Source organism: Rana temporaria, chromosome 5 (genome assembly GCF_905171775.1).
Source record: "Rana temporaria chromosome 5, aRanTem1.1, whole genome shotgun sequence".
NCBI classification, from domain to species: domain Eukaryota; kingdom Metazoa; phylum Chordata; class Amphibia; order Anura; family Ranidae; genus Rana; species Rana temporaria.
In genome coordinates, this window is record NC_053493.1 from 312,463,713 (window position 1) to 312,487,998 (window position 24,286).

The window sequence follows — 24,286 nt, forward strand, 5'->3', positions numbered from 1 at the left end:
ATCAACGTAAACGCCACCTAGCGGCCAGCGTATGATTACATCTAAGATCCGACGGTGTAAGTGACTTACACCTGTCGGATCTACGCCATATCAATGCGTAAATAATTCTAGGAATCAGACGCATAGATACCCGGGGCCAAAAACAGAGATACAACGGTATATCTTGAGATACACTGTCGTATCTCTTTTGAGAATCTGGCCCTTAGTCTTTAAGTGATTAAACTTCCCTTAGTTACAGACGAAGTTCATCCCTTTGATTGTAGAACGAAAAGTTACAATGTTTATAGTTCTCTATCAGCTCAGACAATGCTGTGAAAAAGTTGTCGGCTGCTTGTTTTTTTCGCTTGACACCTGAGTGAGCAGTGAACTCTCTACACTTGTTACATTACATGAATAAATCGGGAAATTCTGCATAGAGATTGTGAGGGGGGTTGAATCAAGATCACAATTGTTTAACGATTAATCGTGCGGCTCTATTGTAATTATGTTTTAACAGGTAATATGACATATATTGCTTTTTTATATGTAGCCAGTAGGTGGGGCTTTTGAGGCTGCTTCTCACATGCTGAAATTTACACACAATGAATAAGACAGGCAAGTGACTCTGTAACTCTTCCCTGTTCCGCCACATGGCTTTGTCTGAGATTTCAGTAGAGACGACATGTATATGTAACAGATATAAAACATCATGGCCCTTCCAAGATCACTCTGCATTTACATAGGTTAAGCAGTACAAAGTAGTCCTTCACATAGCTTGTGATCATGTGTGCGGCGCAAGACTTGAGACAAAGCTTAGTAAAAAAAAGCTCAAAAACGCATATCACTGAAAAATCATATTCGTTATCTTTTTACTTGCTTGTCTTACCATGGAACTTAGAATGAAAGGGCTAGTCGGATGATCCACTGCCCAGTGTCTGCTACCCCTTTCAGCTGATCCCTCTGCTGGCTTTCGATTGTATAAGATAAAATTCAAAACACCAACGCACAAAGGGCCACTTAAAGTGGTAGTAAACACATCCTGTCCATTTTCTGCAATATAAAGCATTACTAAGCACTCAACTTAATCGCTGTGTGAAGTTCTTTCTAACCTTGTTTGTAATTTGTCCTGTTACTTTTGATTATGTCACCAGTGCATGCGCATTTTACATTTTTTTTTTTACTGCATGCTCATCGTGTCATAAGTCCTTTGCCGACATGCCGGGGCTCCCTCATCTCTAGTGTCCATGGCACAGTTCCGAGATATCGAGATACTTCATTCCGATTCACAAAACGAATAAGCTTGCTAAAGAATTACTGCACATGTACTATGGTCTATGGCTCAGTGCCATTAACCTGCAGGTGCACTGTTCTGCAGCTGTGGATCAGTTTGAATGCAGCCTAGTAACCATTGCAGAACAGATATGCCCATTGCTATCGATATACTGTCATTTTCATAAACTGATGTTTAATTTAATGATCCTTCACTTTCTGATCTCCAGGAATCACCCTTTCTACAGTCATCACCGGGCACCTGCTGTAGAAATGTTGCTGTCCCAGGCGGAGTGCGTTTGTTATCACTCTGCCTGGGAAAGTCCTAGGTGAGAGGAGGAGAAAAGGGAGCTAGGTAGATGGATTTCTTGAGAGGAGCAGAGAGGACGGTTTAGGTCAGGGGTGCCCAACCGGTGGCCCGCAGAGCCCTCTAATGTGGTCCGTGATCTCAGAGCTGGCACTATAGAAGGAACATCCTCTGCAGCCACATGCTTCCTCTACTGCTGGCTCCATCCACAACATTGATGCTCTGGAATGGTGGGTTTGCAACCCCTGATCTGGGCTTGCCAACCCGTCATCCCAGAGCAGGAGATCACAGGCCACATTTTAGAGGGCTCTGAAGGCCACCGGTTGGGCACCCCTTGACCTAAACAATCCTCTTCACTCCTCTCAAGAAATCCATCTACCTAGCTCGCTTGTCCCCTCCTCTCACCTAGGACTTTCCTATCCTCAAGAACTCCATACCTCAATCTGTCCAGATACCTCATACGATGTTCACCTTGAGGCAAACCATAGAAACATAATCTCTTCAGGGAGGCTTATTCTGTCTCCACCTAAATCTGACCCCTTACTTTCTCCATCAGCTCATACCTCACAGTTATTAACTTGTTTCACCAATTGCCCCTCCCTATTAGATTGTAAGCTCTTATGGAAAGGGCCCTCCTAACCCTCTTGTTTTCAATTGTTTTATATTGCAAAGCTCTGTGCAAATTGTTGGTTCTATATAAATCCTGTGAAATAATAATACCTGTAGGTAAAAATTAATTTATAACCAAGTAGTGAGGTAGATATTTTTTAGTGGTAGGCCATAATTCTACTTTATGCCCACAACACGCAAAAACAAAAAAATAGTAAGCTGTTTTACACATAAATCGATTTATTTATCCAAACAAAACAGAGGAAATGTCAGCCCTCAAATCCAAATCTGTTTTCTTTTTTTTTTTTTCGCTGAAATTTGTGGATCTGGTTCCACAACTTAAAGTCGTTTTGTGTAATAATGTACAATATATTAAAAATATTCATAATTCAATAGTTTTTCACATTATATTTCACAAACAGTATCACAAAAGTTTCTTTTTAAGTAAGCAACAATAAATCTAGAAACACTCAAAAAAGCATAGCAATGCCCACAGGTACAAGAAAAAGTGCACATTACCTAGTCACAATCACAGTCAGTCTATATAAAACAGGTATGTTTATGTACAAAATATCACTGATGCCTTAAACTCATTGTCAAAAATTGAATTACATTTTTACATGAAATAAGGCAAATTCAGGAATGCACAAGGGACATGATATTTAACAAAAGCTAAACAACTAAACAGATATACTGTGCAAAGAACAAAAGTACGTTCTACTGCTAAGTGAAAATTATGATTCAGTGCACAAAGAAACACTAAGAACATGTAGACCACATTGTAAAATAATTAGAGAGGTTGGAAATTTTGTACAGATTTCAGTCTGGTGGGAGGTCATGATTCACACGTTGGGTGTGGGAGGTAACCTATACTTATCCCTTTTATGACTGTTGTTAGCCATCTAAGTAAGGGGGAAGCTACTAATGTCTTAAGCAGGCTATACACTGATTGAAATTCACCTGGTTCAGCAGAGACCAGCCGAATTCCAATTAGTATGCGGCCTTCCAATCGGTCTGTAGAAGGAACATGTTGGAAAACATTTTCAATCAGAGAATCCAGCTACTGATCAGTGTATTCTGACAACGGGAGCAGAGTTGGGGGAATCCTCCATCCTCCTGATTTGTGTGGAAGGAGGAATCCTTTTTTTTTTTTTTTTCAACCTCATGGCTGAACAAATTTTTTTTTTACTTCGTACAGCCATCTTTTAGGCTACATCAAATTGGACCTTACATGGGTCATGTTAGTTTTCTGGTGTGTTAGGCCTTAAACATGTGTGTTCTTCCAGTGATTTCAAAAGCATTTAAAAACTTGTAGCCAGCTTCAAACTAATTTCTAGAGTCCTTTAATGTAATCTTCAGTTAGGGGGTGTTGTCATGTTGGGGCTTGTTTACAATTGGGCAGAGGTCAGTGGTTTCCTGTACAAGAAAATCACTGGTCTCTGGATGGGCACCCAGAAAACAATTGCTTTTGATGTGTTCTGTTCATACTGTAATACAAGTGGCAGATGTGTAGCGAGAAACTGTGCAGTTAGTATGAACAAGCCCTTTAACAAGACCTTAGCAGCCTGTGGAAACTTGTTAGCAGCTTGGTTAAAGTGACAGCATTTCTATAATGAACTGTCTTTAAAGGATACATTCACCTTCAGTAACATGTTGTAGGTTACACCACGATTTATGGTGTAACATGTAACGTGTTACTAATGCAGCAGCCCCACTCACCCCCTTAAATCCCCACTGTGACAATGGGTGGGGTGTCCTCTCCCTGCACCTGCTGTGACAATTTAAAAGTCACAGGAATGAAAAAACTACAAGTCCCCTCTTCCATCATGGCAGACGGACTTGTAGTCGTAGTTCATTCACACTGCCTACAGCTCAGATTGTCAGCAACTGTCTGCCTGTACAGCGAGCTCTATGCAGTGTGTGCAGGAGCCTGACATTATCTGTGAAAAGGTGAACTTTGCCTTTAACACCCCCAAAATGGACTAAAGGGTGCTTTAAGGGCTTCAAGAAAGCTGTGTGAAGCTTGCTGTATACACTGCTCTTATACAAATGAAACAACATATTCAAGGCTTTATGTGTATGGTTTTAGATCGCACACATACACACCAATATATCATTTTAGAAATCATTTTGGCGCTGTTGTACAACATTCTGAGGCCAGTTTCACACAAGCCTCAGTTTGTATAACAGCAAAGTGAACTGTAAGCTTTGACAAAGCATTTGCAGAGCTTTCAGCAAGCTTTGCTCATGCTTTTAAAGTACCACGCAGCTCACGTTTGTAAATGTTGAACACAGATCCCAATGGGAGTGCTGATAGACACTTTAAACAAGATGCTAGCAGACTTCAGCACATCTTGAAGCATGTTGAAAGCCTGCTGAAGCCTGCTAGCAGCTTGCTTAAAGTAGCAACATTTGCAAACTGGAGCTGAATGGTACTTCAACAAAGCTTACTAAAAGCTCTGAAAATGCTTTGTCAAAGCTTGATCTTCGCACTTCTCTTAAACAAGCTGGAGCCTGTATAAAACAGGCCTATCACAAAACATAACCATGGGAAATCAGTGTGCAGGAAACAAAAATCATGAGAGTTGGATTACTATCAGATTCCCCAATGTGTATCTCTGATTGAGATAAACCATGGTTCACTATTAATAGGAGCCTGACCTAAATACACTGAACAAAGGACCTCTATATTAAAGCTGAATTCCAGGAATTACATATGTTATACTTGCATTGAACCAGCTTGGCTTGATGTAAGTATACATGTATGATTATGCAGAGGGCCAATGGGGATTCTGTAAATTATTGTTGCAGTCTGCACTGTGCAGTGAGAGCTGGGATCTTATGCAATCTGTGTGAATGGTTTCCACTCTGGGGGTTGCTTGCCCAGCACCTCCACCATTCATAGACTGCCTTGTATTTTTTTTCAATAAATACAAGGGGACTTCTGATTGGACAAGGTGTGTGTGGGGGGGGGCAGTGATGTATGAAATGAAAAAAATCAAAATCCCTATTCTGTTTACCCTTTCCACGCCCCCAGTGTTGTCTCTGGCTTCCTCTTCGGTTCAGCTCCAGCAGTACTCTTTGGGCAAAATGATAACCGTTCTATGTCCTGTGAGCCCAGCCTGTTAATTATACCCCCTTTCCCCAGGGAATACATCATTGTGTAGGCTGAGCTCACTGTAATTCAGGACTGAGAAACACTCAATCCAGGAAGTGTGCCCACCCCCCTGACTGAGTAGGAAGAGGAAGCTGTTGTGACCTTACTGGACCGGCTAAAATACTGAAGGAAAAATGTATGTATACGTTTTTCCTTTAAATATAGAATACCAGGGAGGGGTAGTGTGGGTGGGTTAAGTGCCTAGAGTTCCCTTTCAAGTGATAAAAAGATTCCTCCAAAGTGTCATATTTTTTGCAAACATTTTAAGAATTGCCAGCTCTAGCTTCCAGCAGAACCAGACTCCTGTGCAACAGTCTGCAGCTACAGCCCCCTAGCACAAGGGTTCCATGGGGAGAAAAAGAGAGGATACCTCTCCCACCCAATGTGTCGTTAAATATACTTCCATCGCATACAATGAAAAATACACACCAGAGTGCAAATTATCAGATTGTCACTGCAACCTCTTAAGTATTCAGTCATCAATATCCAACCTCAGAGAGAAGGACTTGTACACATAAGAGCAGCAATCATCTTGTGGTGATGACAGAGCAGAACCATACATTCCCTGGGTTGTGCCACCTACAGAGAGCTTGCAATGTATTGGCACACTTTGTATCCCCACAGTACCCAACCAGACACCAGTGCCAGGGGAAACCTGCTATGCGTATGTACCAATATTGAGAAAGAATACTCCAGACTACAATCTACCTTAAAATATTTTTTTAAATTATATTTGTAAACATACATAATGATTCCGATTTGTAACATTGTCACTTATATGAAGCTCTGGTTGCTTTTGTGCTCACAAAAAAGAGCTTTTAGTGGCTTTCTGTCACATCTGAAGCTGAATAAATCCTCTGGACCCTCATTTATTCAGGATGGTGCTGGCTCCTGCGATCTGTATGAAATACATACCCTCTAAGCACAGGCTCTCCTACTAGGTTAATTTATCAGACATTGCCATCTCAGAAGAACCAGTCCAACCCGTCTGCAGCTTAACCTAGAGAAGACATTTACTATGCAATCCAAAAATCCTTTTGTCGTTGCTTTTATCTAACCTGCCAACGATTCTCAGCTACAAAATCAAGAAGTTGGAGGGTCCCTTCCCTGATCTCCCCAAACCCCAACCAACCACATCCTTTTTTCTTCTCAAGCCTTGACTCTTCTTTGGTCCAGATCTTAGGACAATTAGGAGGTACAGTACGCGTTTATTTTTCTGGAAAGGAATCTATTCTACAGAATATAAGTTTATGAGGTACCAAAGATGTGTGGCTTTAAGGGTTTTGTCAGAAAACACGGTTATCACTTTTTTTTGTTTATCTAATTCCATTTACTAGTGTCAGTGCCCATTTCTAACTTGGCACTTAAAGCCAAAGACATTCTTTTTCCAGAATCACTTAAATCAAAATAACTTATGTGGAAAATGGCTTTTGGACCCGCATTGAGGTAAACGTTCCTCAATCCCATCACCCTTAGTGGATGTTTGCAAAAGCGTCGACAACGCTTTCTGTGCGTTCTTAGCAATCAGTAACTACTGGGCTGTAAGAAAGGGCAATCGAAAATATTTTCTCACAGGGAATGTGGAAAGATCACTGTCATATAAATTAAAATATCTGCATGAAAAATGACCATATAAAAATCACATCATTTAAAAAATATGCAATCCTTCATTGAAATTTTCTAGTGTGAGCCTAGGTTGGCATTTTACATCCTGCCATCTCATTGTGTAGCTTCGGATCCAGAGTCAGTAGAACATTCCACTAATATTGCACTTGGAAATAATTGAACATTTTAGTGTCCTCCATTTGCTCCACTGTTTTGCATGACTTAATGAGCTACAGCCACATATGCAATATTTAAACCGACACACTGAGAACAAAAAAGCTGGACACATCAAAGACCTTTTGGAATGTCAGAGGTCTCGAGTTCACCGGCAGCACCTGAACATCACTTCATGGACTGAAAACAGTGTGGCATTATGGTAATTAACTCCTCTACTCGTCAACACGGTAACCAAGCGGCTCCACTCTGGCATATACTCTGTCAACATGTCATTAGTGGAATTTTGGGACTAATCCAGGCCAGGGAAGAGGTTTGCGTGACTTAGTTCTGCTGTAAGATGAGGTTCTCTAGTTCATCTGCTGAACGTAACAAAAACGCTGCCGATTCCCGGTAGCCAGCCACTAGCTGCTTGACGGCAGTAACTTCTGTAGGATTTAGCTGAGGTCTGGAGCTTGTGTTACTGGCTGAGGTGGAGGTAGTTGCTAACTGCCTCTTCATGCTCAGATCTGTCGGCCCTGTAAAAAAGCAAATCAGAATTTAATGCATGGCAATATAGCTGCTGCGTTTCGTTCATAGCTCTATTGTGCAGCCAGGCACTGTCATCTGTATACATTAGTCACGTGCCATTGAAATCACTGACAATGAGACACTAATGGTTTTCAGGAGCAGATAATGCAGAAATGTTATGGACAGGTCATTCATTTGCTAGAAGCTAAAGAAATTTGAAGCATATACTGTATGGAAAGTGACATCCCACAAGAAGAGCACAGTCATTGCATGATTGATATTTAGTTTTTTTTATGTATAGATCACACTGATATTATATTTATAAAGAACTGGATACTTTCTTAAATGAATCTGCCTACAGAATAGCAATTTATATGAACCAGCATTATGTGCTTGACATAAGGTGTAGGAGGAAGCAGTGTTACAGATATACAGTGTATCTACCATTAACACACCTGAATGAGCCACATTGTGATGCTTTATGGCAAATGCAGCGGTTTGTTATATGAACTATAACCTGACATGTAGGAGTGTGTATTATTCGGTATATTATGAACATCTTCAATATGAGATCACTCATATGCATCTTGGATTCATTTGCATGATAATAGCACCAGAAACAGAGCCAAGAAGGCATGAGGATGGGATGAGCCAAACGTCCCCCACTTTGGTTCGCACGAGAACATGCGAACAGCCAAAAAATGAATGCAAACACCATTAAAGTCTATGGGACACGAATGTAAAAAATCAAAAGTGCTAATTTAAAAGGCTTATATGCAAGTTATTGCCATAAAAAGTGCCTGGGGACCCGGGTACTATCTAAGGGGACATGTATCAATGCAAAAAAGTTTTTAAAACTGCCATTTTTTTCAGGAGCAGTGATTTTAATAATGCTTAAAGTAAAACAATAAAAATGAAATACCCCTTTAAATATTGTGCCTGGGGTCCCATTAGTCTGCCTGTAAAGTGCTGCATCTTTCTCATGTGTTTTACTATGCCGCAGCAAAAGTACATTTCCAAAGGAAAAAATGTAATCTAAAATTGCTCTCGGCCGTAATGTATTGCCGGATCCTGGCCCCCCCCCCCCCGTCCATACCATTCCAAAATGAAAAAATCAATACTGGGCACCTTTTAGTTTGGTATGAATTTTAAGGGGATCAGCATATCCAAATGTAAAAAAAAAAAAATAGCACGGGGTCCCCCTCAAAATCCATAACAGGCCCTTATCTGAGCAAGCAGCCATGGCAGGCCAGGAAAGGGGGGGAACGAGCGCCCCCCCCCCGAACCATACCAGGCCACTTTCCCTCAACATGGGGAGGGTGCTTTGGGGTCCCTCCCAAAGCACCTTGTGCCCAATGTTGATGGTGACAAGGGTCTCAACCCCACAACCCTTGCCCAGTGGATGTGGGGGTCTGAGGGCGGGGGGATTATCGGAATCTTGAAGCCTCCAGATCCCACCCCCCCCCCATGTTAATGGGTATGGGGTAAAGAAAAGTGTTTCACGATGTCCATCCATCTTCAATCCCAAAAAACTGAAAAGAAAGGAAAGCTTGCCCTCGATGGGAGGCGTCCCGCCGACTGCTGTCTCTTGGCTTTGACAGCTGTTATATAGGCAAGGGCGGGCCACCTGGTGACGTAAATAGGTGACTCCACCCCCTCTGACTTTAGAAGGGGGTGGGGTCACCAGGTTACCTCACCGGGGGGCCCTACCCTTGTCATTATAACAGCTGTCACAGCCAAGAGACAGCAGTCAACGGGATGCCTTCCATCTTGGCAAAGCTTTCTTTCTTTTTTTTGGGGGTCTGGGCACCGTAATTGAAGATGGATGGACATTGCGGGACACTTTTTGACAATTCCTTTATTAAATTCACTTTTTTGGTGAATGGGTAGGGATACAATGTACCCCATACCCATTCACATGGGGCAGTGGGATCTGGTGCGCTTCCAGATACCAATGAGCCACCCCGCCTACAGACCCCCACAACCACCGGGCAAGGGTTAAAAAAACGAGTCTCTTGTTCCTTGGACCCCAATTCCCCCTCCCCATGTTGAGGGCAAGCGGCCTGGTTCTGGTATGGATTTTGGGGGGACCCCCACGCCATTTTTTTTTATATTGGTGCGGGCCGGGTTCCCCTTAACCACTTCAATACACTGTGCTATATATACTACACTGACTGAATATAGAGTCTACACTGAATATCTAGTCTACACTAAATACAGAGAGTGTATATTTTATATATATATATATATATATATATATAAAGTACACTGCCACTAACCAACCTGCCTGCCTAATCTAGCTCAATCTATCTCTGTCCACAGTCACACACTATACACGGTCGCTATGTAAGCAGTCGTATATAGTGTGGGGCATTGACTTAGTACCGTGGAGCCATGATTGGCGAAAGGCACCCGTCTTTAGCCAATTATGGCTCTCGCAGCTGTGATTGGCCAAAGCATGCAGGTCGGGTGCATGCTTTGGCCAATCATCAGACATCAATGCACTGCGAGCTCACAGTGCATTATGGGGCGTTAAGCGGCGCTCGAATTTGCCACGAATGCCCCATAATATTTGCTGTTCGGTGAATGCCTGCTGTTCGAGTTAAACTTACATTCGACTCGAACATCAAGCTCATCCCTAGACACCACTTAAAGGAAACCTGCTATGAGGGAAATCTGTGTGCTGCCATTGCTAATGTTCTGAAAATGTTGCCTGCCTGTAATGCTGATTTTCTGGCTTCCATGACTTGTGACTCAGTAACCACAATTTTTTTTTTTTTTTTTTCCGCCATACAGGTTAATTGGAAATCTATCAAACGGGAGTACATTCAAAAAAAAATTGTAAAGAGAAGAAGTGTTAGAATAATTTTATTACTGTCTGTGCTTTTTGTGGCCACAGGGACAAGAAAAGAGGTAAAATATCTCCAAAGGGGTCAGTGAAAGAGGGAAATCAAAGGAATAAGGAGGAATAAAAACCCGATAGAAATTCTGCCTCAATCTATCCAAAGCTACAAAAAAAAAAAGGTTTGGCTGAAGTATGACTTTAAAATCACTATGTTTAAATAAATATGATAGAATGTGCTCTATACTGTAATACACTAACCCTAGCTCATAATACCTAACATACAGGCAGTATTTGAATGCTCCTCCCCCTTTGGATGGCATCCCTCCCTGCATATATAAGTATGTTGGGTTCTAATTGATTATACAAACATGGTCTATAAATATTTAATAGTCAATAGTACAGTGCTTTCACCACATTCAATGGTTCTTAAGTAGAATACTTAACTACTAATTTACTTGAGGACTCTGCGTCCTCCTGAGAAATTGGGTGATCAACTGGTTGCCACCCTCCAACTGGTCATCCGTTTATTTGTAGGGCTAGCTGCTTGAACGGTTAACTGACCACTTCCTTAAAAGAATGCTTGTTTTTGTCATGACCTTCTTTCTGTGTGCCATGTCATTTTATAGTTTTTATTGTCCAGTTGTGGCCTTTTCATAATCACTTGCTTTATGACTGTAAACCTCTGCCATCTTTATTGGCCAAATGTTGCAGCCTCATGTCTGTTACTTGCATTGTCGCTCAATAAATAAAATTGAGAGAAAATATATATTTTTTTATCAATATCCTAAGAGACACGTATAGAGTTAGTGTATCAATGGCACTAAAAAGATTCACGGAGGAAAGGGATTTAACTACTTGCCGACCGCGCACCGCCATTCTACGTCGGCAAGTTGGCTCTGCTGGGCGAGAGCACGTAGTATAACGTCCTCTTTTCCAGCCGCCACTAGGGGCGCGCGCGCCCCCCGCTCTCCCCCGACTCCCGTGCGTGTGCCCGGCGGGCGCGATCGCCGATGTAAACACACAGCTCCCGGTCCTGTCAGCGGGGGAAACGCTGATCTTCTGTTCATACAATGTATGAACAGAGGATCAGTGTTTCCCCATGTGAGTCCACAAACAGTAAGAACACACAAGGGACATACTTAACCCCTTCCCCGCCCCCTAGTGTTAACCCCTTCACTGCCAGTGGCATTTTTATAGTAATCCAATGCATATTTATAGCACTGATCGCTATAAAAATGCCAATGGTCCCAAAAATGTGTCAAAAGTGTCCGAAGTGTCCTCCATAATGTCGCAATACCGAAAAAAAAATCGCTGATCGCCGCCATTACTAGTAAAAAAAAATATATTAATAAAAATGACATAAAAATACCCCCTATTTTGTAAACGCTATAACTTTTGCGCAAACCAATCAATAAACGCTTATTGTGATTTTTTTTAATGAAAAATAGGTAGAAGAATACGTATCGGCCTAAACTGAGGAAAAAAAATGTTTTTTTATATATTTTTGGGGGATATTTATTATGGCAAAAAGTAAAAAATATTCATTTTTTTCAAAATTGTCGCTCTATTTTTTTATAGCGCAAAAAATAAAAACCGCAGAGGTGATCAAATACCACCAAAAGAAAGCTCTATTTGTGGGAAAAAAAGGACGCCAATTTTGTTTGGGAGCCACGTCGCACGACCGCGCAATTGTCTGTTAAAGCGACGCAGTCCCGAATCGCAAAAAGTACTCTGGTCTTTGGGCAGCAATATGGTCCGGGGGTTAAGTGGTTAAAGAGCATCTTGGATAAGGCACATAGAAGCACAAGGCTGACAGGTGTACAGTTGCAGAATATATCAGTTTGACCTCCCCGGCTCCTCCAGGTTGGCTGCTGATGTGACCTCGGTGTTCCCTGTTCCTGCACCCTTGGGACCATGCCTTAAAAAGTAAAACATTTTTGCAGGGTGCTGGTCTATTGTGATCTCACAATATAGAACAAATTAAGCGATACCATGAAGACTGTTTTTTTGGTATTATAAAGTATATTAAAAAAAAAAAGGATTATAAAGTAATTACAAATGATTCATTTTCTGAAGAGGCATGGACAGGATGATGTGACTGTAACATAAGTCATACTGCAATGCATAGGGAAAGGCTCATTATTCAATCGTCACCTGTCACTTCATTACATCAACATACTCTACAGCCCTAGATAAGAGTGAACTCTGTGAGACACCGATGTCTATTTAATTCACATATAGACTGAATTATGAGTCGCATCATGATAAGATATCAGATCTGCACTCTTCATTCTTATTATAAATCACCAACACTATTTGGGAATAGACTTTTTATATTAATGTAAAGGTCACACATGGTATAACTGTGGCTAAAATTTTAGAAAAGTGTGCCTGTCAACAGCAGACTGCTAAATATACAGTGTATATATTCAGTGAGTAAAATAAGTATTTGATCCCCCCCAAAAAAACATGATTTAGTACTTGGTGGAAAAACCCTTGTTGGCAATCACAGTGGTAAGACATTTCTTGTAGTTGGTTACCAGGTTTGCACACTCCTCAGGGGGGATTTCGGGCCACTCTTCTTTACAGATCTTCTCTAAATCCATAAGGTTTCTTGGCTGTCACTTGACAACTCAAAGTTTCAGCTCCCTCCATCAATTTCCTATAGGATTAAGGTCTGGAGACTGGCTAGGCCACTTCATGACCTTAATGTGCTTCTTCTTGAGCCACTCCTGTGTTACCTTTTGTGGTATGTTTTGGGTCATTGTCATGCTGGAAGACCCATCCACAACCCATCTTCAGTGTTCTGGCTGAGGAAAGAAGGTTCTCATCCAAGATTTTACAATACATGGCTCCATCCATTGGCCCCTCAATGCAGCAAATTCGGCCTATACCTTTAGCAGAGATGTTTCCACCTCTGTGTTTGGAGGAAGACAAATGCTGACTATGACCCTAAGAACACCACCCCTACAGTCAAGCTAGTTCTTAGGAACATAGCATTTTTCTTCCTCCAAACACGGCGAGGCGAGTTAATGCTCATTTTGGTCTCATCTGACTACATCACTTTCTCCCAATCCTTCTATGAATTGTTTAGATGTTCATTGGCAAACTTCAGACGGGCCTGTACATGTGCCTTCCTAAAGGAAGGGGAACCTTGCGGGCATTGCAGAATTTCAATTCATGGCGGCGTATTTTATTAAAAATGGTTTGTTTGGCGACTGTGGTCCCAACTGCCATGAGATCATTCACAAGCTCCTCCCGTGTAGTTCTGGGCTGATCCCTCAGTTATCATCCTTACCCCATGAGGAGTAATCTTTCATGGAGCTCCAGACTGGGGGCAATTGATGACTATTTTGTATTTCTCCCATTTGCGAATAATTGCTTTGTTGTCTTCTTTTTACCAAGCTTCTTGCTGACGGTCTTGTAGCCCATTCCAGCCTTGTACAGGTGTACAATGTTGTCCCTGATGTCCTTTGACAGCTCTTTGGTCTTGCCCATGATGGTGGGGTTTGAATGGAAGAAAGAGATTCTGTAGACAGATGTATTTTATACACATAACGAGTTGTCGTTAGGCACACCTTCTTAAATTGACAGGACTAATCTGTGTAACACATGAGCACATACTGTAGCCAGTCTGTGGGAGCCAAAATGATTGTTGGTTGGTAGGGGATCAATTACTTATTTTACTCACTGAACTGCAACTCAATTTAAAATGTCTGTATCATGTGTTTTTTTTCTGAATTTTTGGTTGATATTCTGTCTCTATCATATAAAATACACATATGATAACAATTATAGACCCTTCATTTCTTTGTAAGCGGGCAAACTTACAAAATCTGCAGGAAATCAAATAATTATTTTCGCCTATGTATGTATGTGTATATATATTTGTTAGCAATTCACCAGGAACCTGGTCAAATGAAGTGCTCATTTTGGGGTGAGTTGGCCTAGATGACATGAGCTACTGACTGCATATTGTAAAATAGGATTTCCAACCCATGGATTACAATGACCAGAGATAGAAATCTGAACAGAGAGAACACCTGGATCTACACAAAAATATAACGCATACAAGTACATCCTTATGATACAATTAGAAATGGAGTGTCTACTACTCTCATACCTGGTTGAGTTGGTGTCATCTATACAAGAAACCATAAAATAGCCTTCAATGAAGTATAGGAAAACAAACAAAAACACGGACAATAGAAGCTACAAAAATTGTGCGCCTATGGTGACATTTAACTCATCCTATACTACATTATACACATTTTTTATCCTTTAGATTTGTCAAAACATTATACTATGAAGTAAAACCTAAACATTTTCAATTTGTATGCAAACAGGCAGGGCCATGTACTACATAGTTGAAGGTAAATCTGAGGCCCCGTACACATGACCGAGTTTCTCGGCAGAATTCAGCCAGAAACTCGATCGGAGCTGAATTCTGCAGAGAAACCCGGCCGTGTGTACACTGCCTCAAGGGAATTGAACAAGAAAATTGTATAATGTATGGCCAGTTTGAGCAAGCTTTTAAAATGAATGTTTGAAGAGAGGTAGATATGTCTTTAGCTTTATTCATTTACAAAATGCACCAACACACTGTTGGTTTAACTAAAAAACATTGTAGCAAGTTCAAAAGGCTAAATTATAAACGTTGGAAAAAACAACATGCGAAAAAGTCTAATGCCCCGTACACACGATCGGAATTTCCATTGGGATAAACTCCGATGGATTTTTCATATGGAATTCCGTTCAAGCTGTCTTGCATACACACTGTCACACCAAATTCTGACCGTCCAAAACGTGGTAACGTACAACACTACGACGAGCCGAGAAACACTACAACGAGCCAAGAAATATTAAGTTCAATGCCTCCGAGCATGCGTCGACTTGATTCTGAGCATGTTTTTTTTTTTTTTTCGTCGGAGTTCCACACAGACGATCAGAATTTGCAATAGAATTTTTTTCATCATAAAAAAAGAGAACATGTTCTCTTTGTAAGTTCGTCGTAATGTCCGATGGAAAAAATCTGATGGGGCACACGCGGTCGGAATATCCGATTAAAAAATTCCGTCTGACTTTTTTCATCGGAAATTACGATCGTGTGTACAAGGCATTATCGTTGCACCTTTAAATGTTTTGTATTAACAATGGTTTTATTCTTAAACTGCTTGCCGACCAGCCGCAGTATAACTGTTATATGGCGGCAGGTTGGCTCTGCTGGGCAAGATCACGTAGATCTATGTAATCTCGCCGTTCAGCCAATAGGGGCGCGCACCCCCCACTCGCCCCTGACGCCGATGCGCGTGCCCGGCGGGCGCGATCACCGCCGGGCACCCGTGATCGCTCGTTACAGAGCGAGAACCGGGAGCTGTGTGTGTAAACACACAGCTCCCGGTCCTGTCAGGGGGAGAAATGCATGTATGAACAGCGATCTGTCATTTCCCATAGTCAGTCCCACCCCCCCTTCAGTTAGAACACACCCAGGGAACATACTTAACCCCTTCCTCGCCCCCTAGTGTTAACCCCTTCCCTGCCAGTGGCATTTTTATAGTAATCAATGCATTTTTATAGCACTGATCACAATAAAAATGCCAATGGTCCCAAAAATGTGTCAAAAGTGTCTGCCATAATGTCGCAGTACAGATCGCCGCCATTACTAGTAAAAAAAAAATATTAATCAAAATGCCATAAAACTATCCCCTATTTTGTAAACGCTATTACTTTTGCGCAAACCATTCAATAAACGCTTATTGCGATTTTTTTTCTTAGAAAAATAGGTAGAAGAATACGTATCGGCCTAAACTGAGGAAAAAAATAGTTGTTTTATATATTTTTGGGGGATATTTATTATAGAAAAAAGTAAAAAATATTATTTTTTTTCAAAATTGTCGCTCTATTTTTGTTTATAGCGCAAAAACTAAAAACCGCAGAGGTGATCAAATACCACCAAAAGAAAGCTCTATTTGTGGGGGAAAAAGGGACGCCAATTTTGTTTGGGAATCACGTCGCACGACCACGCAATTGTCAGTAACGCGACGCAGTGCCGAATCGCAAAAAGTGGCCTGGTCTTTGACCAGCAATATGGTCCGGGGCTTAAGTCGTTAAAGAAACTCTATCAGAGAACTTTTTCTTCCCTGGCCTGTCATGCTGATACTTTGGATTCCATCATGTCTGAATCCCTGACAAGTATATAGATCTCAAATTTTGAGACGCTTATGTCTGTGACACAAGTGTGTAAATATTCTCTTGGGATCTGAAAGGCCATGTTGTCTGAAATATAGCCCACAAATAGAAAACTATGCTTCTGCTGCTCACATTTAACATTTTTTGCTTGACCACAGAGAAGCATACAAAACAGAGGGTGCTTCTCTGGTACCTACATTGTGTCTGCTATAGTATTCCTCTTTTGGAGGTGGATGGAGTCTATGCATTTTCAATGCAGTCACTGATGAGTGGCACAGAGCGTTAGCTATGTAGCTGCGAAGGTCAAATCATTTACAATGAGTTGATTTCCCACAAAAATCAATAGCTGCTAGTGTTTTCCACTACAGGGACATTACCACACATTTGTATTGCTAACACAGTAAATGTGTTGTTTAATGCTTAGTTTGATTTAATGTAACAAGAGTGATTAATTGGAAATGACAACTTTCTTAGTTTCTTTTCAACCCTTTCGAATACTGGATGTTTGTAGCGGCCCTGCTGCAGCCTTTAAAGGGAACCTGTACTCAAAAATGTGTACGCAGCATTGCTGATCTGAAAATCTTATTTGTTTCTGACTTCAACTCTAACCTGGAACAAACATGTACCAAGTCAGCACTCCTAATAAACATGCTTATTCTGGGACAGGAATTGAGAAATAATTCAAGTTATTGTAAAGCTTTATTTTTTTTATAAAAGAACAAATACATCTTGCCTGCTCTGTCCAGTGGTTTTGCACAGAGCACCTGTGATCTTTTTGGTTCCCACACCGGTGATTCTGGCTCATCCTGTTCTGTGAGTGCCCCTTAAAGCCATTTTTGTTGGCACGTGTGCAGGGTCACTCCTGTGTCTATTGACAAAGACAGCATGGCTCAGCCCTGTACCCTCATCACATAATTTGATTGACAGCTGTGGGGGCCAAAGGCACCTATTGCTATCAATGTGCCCTGTGAAGGAGAGAGCCACTGCTCTCGGGCATAGTGCTGATTGTGAATGGGCCCAGGTAAGCTTAAGGGGGCGAGGGATTCTATGGTACAAAAAGTTTTTTTTTTTTTTTTATCGTAAAGAGGAGGTCCAGTCCCCCTTAAAAATAAATAAAATTAAAAGTCAGCAGCTACAAATACTGCAGCTGCTGACTTTTAATATATGGACACTTACCTGTCCAGGGAGCCCACAATGTCGGCACCGCTGCCGATCTTCAAATCGGATGTCGGGTGCAGCCACTGCCATTCCTGGTAAGGGAACGTGGCAGTGAAGCCCTCCCTACTGCGCATGCGCAAAATGCATTGCGATTTTTAATTGGTGTGGTGGCAGAGGAAGAGGTGGGGGCTGAACTTTTGAGTAATGAGGCCATGGCTCTGTTTCCCAGAAGTGGGGAAAGGTACCTGTCAAAAACACCCCTGAAAGGTGCCAAATGTAAAAAAAAAAACTTTAACCCTTTCACCAACAGGTCCGTACGTCGTATGGACTTAACAGTGGGAGATATCACACACAATCCGGTGAATGCAGCCAGACTCCTGCCTGTCAGGTGGAAGCATTCTGGCAGCTCGGCTGCCGCCTGATCCTCGCACACCCCCCTGATATTGACACTACCCCTCTGCCCCGCCATGCTTACCGGGCTCCGCTTGCCCTTCAGCGGGCCCGTGAGCTCCATGGCGGGTGCAGGCAGCTGAAGAGGAAGGAGAAGAGCAGACACAGGTCCGCTCTCCTCCCCTTCTTCTTGTGACCCCAAAAGCAACATCTCTGACATAACTTCCGGGTCAAGCTCTGGGTGTCTCTGGCTAGCTTAGCCAGGAAATAACTACATAAGCTATGAGTAAACACTGAAGTTAGTGTGAAACGCGTCAGCTGTCCTAGGTTCCGTTGCTGTGACTTGTAGTGCCCTTTTCCAGTTTTTTTACATTAAAGTTACGTTGGATTGGAGTGCGGCTGTCCTGATCATCTTTTGTTCGTATTTGCCATGTTCATTGCTAGCACCCTCAGTCCCTGAGAAGAAGATTTGCATCCAACAAGACCTGCCTGGAGCGGCAATCTCTGTCTGCTGTTCTGAGTTTAGTGAATTCTAAACAGTATGCTTATGTCCCATACACTTGGATCTCGTACACTTGTACTGCAGGGGCACTATCCCATTCAGGTCCATAGAATGTTAGTGCACAGACAAGGGAAGCCCAGCACTAAATATTTACTGGCCAGGAGGCTGCTGCCATTAGAGGAGGTAACTAATCAACTTTGGACAATGGGATGGCTCAGCCTAGTTAATCAGCCAGAAGGGGGGCTCACTATATTATATTATATTACCGCTAAAAAAATGTTTAAGACCTCTTAAAGGAACACTAAAGGTTAGTTTTTTATTAGATCAATTGATTGCTGTAAGCTAGAGCATTTAAATATCACTTAGCTCGTTTTTCCTTTTGACCTCCAAAATACAGTAATCCAGGTTTGAAAATGCCATTTCCTGTCTCTCCTCTTCTTGCTTTCCACCAGCATCTGAGCCGTTTTGCATGGTGGAAAGCAGAATGTGCTCACCCCTTCCTATGACTACAGCCCTGCGTGAATATGCTCTCTTATCCCTTACAGGCATGGAGGCTAAGCCTAATGGGAACTGTAGTTCCCATTAGGCCGTGATGTAGCAAGAATGAATGCGCACCACAAACCAGGAAGTCAGTGAGAATAACGATTCAGGAGTGACATAGGTGAATAAAACAGCTCGGTTATCAAACTAGTTATAATGCAAAACATTACTTTTTACTTTATCAGCTACTGTCAGAATTTAATTTAAGAGGAAAATATTTTTGTCTTTACAACCCCTTTAAGTCATTTGCATGCAACATTTTAGTTTTTGTTGTTCTTATAATGTATATAAAAAAATCATATGCTTCAAAGGTGAAAAACAACTACAACATGAAATATTTACATAGGTGGTGTAATTTTTAAATACAATCCCAGTACATTATACACATTTACTTTTCTAAAATTGTGAACATTAGAGCATAAATAACACAAGGCTAAAAGGTAAGATCGAATGCAACTCACCACTGTTCGAAGTATCCGAGAGATTTAGTAGGCCACCCCCTAGCCCCCGGTAACTATGGTAACTGTAAGTCCCATTCCCATTGATGTATAACACTTCTTGCGTGCTGGATACAGCGGACGTGGAATAAGTGACCTGTGCATTCTCTTGTTTCAATGGTTTGTCGGGTACTGCTGGTTCATCCTGCAAAGACAATTTGTGAACATACGTGTCACTGGAAAATAAGTTCAGTTTTACCAGATACAAACATACAAATAATTTCATATTTCTAATGAAATGACCTCCAATGTATAAAATGCCCTCACCTAGGGCTGCTGAAGAGAGCAGCAAGGCCTACGCACTACCTGAGTATTTATGGAAGAACAGTTTTTTTGGTGAAATTGAAAGAATTCCACTTTCTATGATTGACCTTGCTGGTGGTGCCCATTTGTCCTTTAGTGAGGATGGTTATTCAGTGTAGTTTTAGTTATTAATGTTTAGGACTTCTGATTTATCTGGGAAAAACATTGGTCATATTAATAGCACTGGCAACAAGTCTCATTTTTTTATTTTTACCAGCCAGGCAGGTAAAATACTGATCAGACGACAGCACTGCCTTTAGCTAATGCATTGCATCATATGGCTAGTCACACCAACGATCCTGCAAGTCTTCACAAGGATAGGCATGAAGAAAATGCAAACAAAATCCTTAATTTCTTCCATGTGTGACACCATTGCTGGCCAAATGAGTGAGGTGGCCCTTCATTGCTGATAAAGTATTGCAGAATTGAAGTTGCAAGAGAAGAAGCGACATTTCCCTCATCCAGCTGGTGAAGGAGCAACTCATTGGAAGTAGGTGAGCATTTCATTGCCCTGTTCCCCAGTTATCATTAGCAACAGGATCACTAGTGTTAAAAGCTAAGTTCACATTTTTGGGGCAGAATTTTAATGCGATAAATGGAAGACTTTTCTTTTGTGTTTTCTGCCCAAGCCACCCAAATGTGCTTATCTCTCACTTACCTAGTCCATGGCAGCTTTGAATCTGCACCACTGTTCAAAATTCTAAGCCCATAACTTCCTGTAGTATTATGTGACCTTCCAGGAACCTTCATATACCATCATCCATTGCCTTACCGAATCAAAGAATAGGGTGTATTTACTTTTATAGACCACGCTTTTCTCTTTACTATACAACCTCTTTTTTATTTCCACCCACTTTCCTACTTTTTCCTTTAACCTCTTCACGCTGAGAGCATGCATATATGCGGCCTCTCTGTGGCTGGGCCTTGGCACGAGTGGTCACGTATTTGCATGCAATAGCACTGTATCGAGAGCATGCATCCAGGGTGCTCCCGTCACAGTTACCGGCGGCCAACTGAAAGCTCCAATTCGCTGCTTGTGATCGGGAGCTTTCCGATCATGTAGCAGCCAATCACAGCGGTCACAAAGGGGTTAAGGTTGCCATATACTGTACAATCTATCTGTACAATCTCCTTTAGATCTACCATCATCTATGTTGTGCAATGGCCTGCCTGATTTGATACAAATTAAATGGATTGTTCAGGTTGGTCCTTCTATTACATAGTTTTGGTAAACCTAAAGGAAATTGTACAGAGATTGGACAATCAGACTGCAAAGTGTATGGTCAGCTTTACATGGGTGGGAGATATTCAGCTGTCTTGTAATCTAGGTCCAGCTCAGGGAGGGGGAGGGTGTAAACACAATCATTTCACTTTCAGGCCCCATTCACACAGTGTATTGGGAGCGCATGCTTTTTGGTATGGTTTTCCCACGATATGCATATGGCAGCCCACTGATTTCAATAGGCTGCCCTATGCACGGCAAATGCAGCAAAGTAGCTCATGAGGCACTTTAGAGTGTTGTGGTTTGCAAAGTTTTACTGCACATTTGTCACACATTTTAGCACAAAATTGGGTTTGCTTCTGCGTTTGGGGTGATGTTAACTATTAATGGCACTGAAAGTGCATTTTAGGTATATAAAGGTGGCTATACACTATTTTTTGTACAAATTCTGTACAACTAACTTTAGATTTACCAAAACGATATAATAGGAGGACACACCTACCCAAACACTCATGGTAAAGCGAAAGGAGATTGTACAATCAAAGTGTATGGTGTAAGGCTTTAGGTGACCTCTGACACTTAGGATGTCAGGTTGCTTATATACCTGTGTGATGAATGATTAACCACAAATAAGGGGGATATTGAGTGTGTGTGGTCTGTGAGGGCGAATTTGGGGAAAACAGAGCTTGATTAAAGAAAAGCTGAGACAATAAAGCTAATCATTTCAGAAATGTCAACTTGGGAGAACAAAAACAAGAAAGGGGGGGTATCTGGCAAACTAGCAGGAAACAGGCCAAAGTTGGTATATAGGCAGTACATGAATGGGGGCCTGTGAGAATCCAAGTATGCCCAGGTGCTTGACTCAGTGGCTGCCACTGGTTGAAGAGCTAGAAGGAACTTCTCATTTAACCTGGGAGAACAGTGTATCAGGTGATAAGGATGAGCAATAGCTGGGTGTGGTTAATTTGGTTAAGGGGCATGGCTTCGGTTGTGCCACAAAAAGGGGCCATAGAAAGCTGTGCAAGAGAAGTGGTACTAACCAGCATCCATAAACACAGAATGAGAATAGATGCTGGCGTCAGGAGTATGTATTGTACATGCTGGGGTCAGGAGCATACACCCCACTTAACTTAGCTTGGTAACTGGTTGCAGGCCACAGTGAGCAGAGCGGAAGGATAACGGGTCCTTGTCCACTCTGCATATGCAAAGCAGACACAAAGACAGCCCAATCTACTCTTTGGGCATTCCACTTAACCCAGCCGGAAGGGGACGGATCCCCTTCTGTTTTTTTTAATGGATTAAATTGGAGGTAGGCGGGTGTAAATGGACACAAGTCCTTTTACATCTGCTGCTCCATAGAGGTAAATGTAGGGTCCGATTGGGTCAGACTGATTGTGTGAAAGGGACCTAAAGCTTTCACACTGATGCACTACGGTATACCCACATTGTGGGTGCAGCACAGTGCACCTGTGGCTTTCCTGCGGGTTAGCTGCACTTTGCCGTAGACTTCTATTATATCCTGCAGGTGTGGCGCACTTTCAGAAAGCTATGTAAATTAGAAAATTAGATATCTGTGGTTAACACCTACATTTCATTTTGTTTAGCTTTAATTGATGATTCCATTTTGCTTTACCCAGTCCATGAGGTTTAAATAACAATCATATCTTTCATACAAGCCAATTAGACTCATACATAAACAGTGACAAAATTGGATTTATTGCTTTTTGGCCAAAATGACTGATTTTCTTGTCTATTACAACTATGGTGTTTGCAAACAATGAGCCAATTTATAATTTGAAGAAACTGATTCTGTCCTGACTCCATGCTGCCTGCATCCAGGTGGGTAAGAGGGATAATTGGAACTTGGCAAAAGAATCATCATAATCCAAAGCCAACATTTTTTCTGCACAAAATAATTATTAAAGTACCGTTTATTTTTCTGTTCCTGGGAGATTTTCTTTTTATTACAATAGGATAGACTCCGCTTTATTTCCATGTATTTGTCCCTTTTACAGATCAAGGTTAAGTGCTCCACATAGTCCTGGATAAAAGATTTATACTGTACGTTCAACATCAGCCCTTGCCTTCCATTAGAGAAAGGACCTACATTTATTAGTGAAGTTCTGGAATTTTCTATAGTCAAGGTCAATTACATAGAAGAACACTGGGTGAGGAGACAAGAGCTGTCTCCAGCACCGAGTGGTTGTTGTCAATTTAAAAAGGGTGAAAGAAAATGGATTATCAGCTGAAGACCAGGTATATTGTTTGCCATATGTGCAGTGCACAAAAGACTCACTATATAGCAGACATTGTAGACTCTCTGATGGCGGCTTGCTGCAGCAATGTCAAGAAACTGCTTTCGTATGTGCAAAATAGGAAACATAATGAAGTTGCTACAATGCTTACACGGTTTTGCAATATTATTAATACTATTATTATCATTATAATTATTATTTCACACTTATTTTATTACATTTAAAAAAGTTTCAGCTGTTTAGGTGAGAAAACTTATAAACATGACATCTTTGTATACTGGTAAACTGTGAAACATTTATGTCTGTGGTTGACATTTCTCCTCCATATATAAGCCAGAAGTTACAAACTGTACAAATAAAAGATACATGCCACTGTATGTTAGACCCCTTTCACACTGAGGCGCTTTGCAAGTGCTATAACGCAAAAAAAAGTGCCTGAAAAGCGCCCTGAAAGAGCCGCTCCTTTGACTCCACTGGAGCGGTGCGCTGGCAGGACGTTAAAAAATGTCCTGCAAGCAGCATCTTTGGAGCGGTGTGTATATCGCTCCTGCCCATTGAAATTAATGGGCACCACAGCTATACCGCCGGCAAAGCGCCACTGCAGTGGCGCATTGCAGGTGGTTTTAACCCTTTTCTGGCCCCTATCGGGGGTTAAAATCCATAGTGGCCGAATAACGCAGCGAAATTGGCAGTAAAGCGCCGCTAAAAATTGCAGCGCACCCACCACCCCAGTGTGAAAAAGTAATAGGAAATGTTTTTATCATTCTGCAAGGAT

At 41.6% G+C, this 24,286-nt stretch overlaps 1 protein-coding gene across 2 annotated transcripts in view; it reads right to left on the reverse strand.

Annotated features, from left to right (window-relative positions):
- Positions 1-2,386: 2,386 nt before the first annotated feature.
- NOL4 (nucleolar protein 4) overlaps positions 2,387-24,286 on the reverse strand; it is a 359,633-nt gene continuing 337,733 nt past the window's right edge. For both annotated transcript variants that reach the window (XM_040354134.1, XM_040354133.1), the window contains 2 exons: positions 19,696-19,876; positions 2,387-7,618 (listed from right to left, as the gene is read on the reverse strand). In XM_040354134.1, the coding sequence (XP_040210068.1) occupies positions 7,425-7,618; positions 19,696-19,876 (375 nt within the window). In that variant the 3' untranslated portion in view covers positions 2,387-7,424. The remainder of the gene's footprint in view (positions 7,619-19,695; positions 19,877-24,286) is intronic.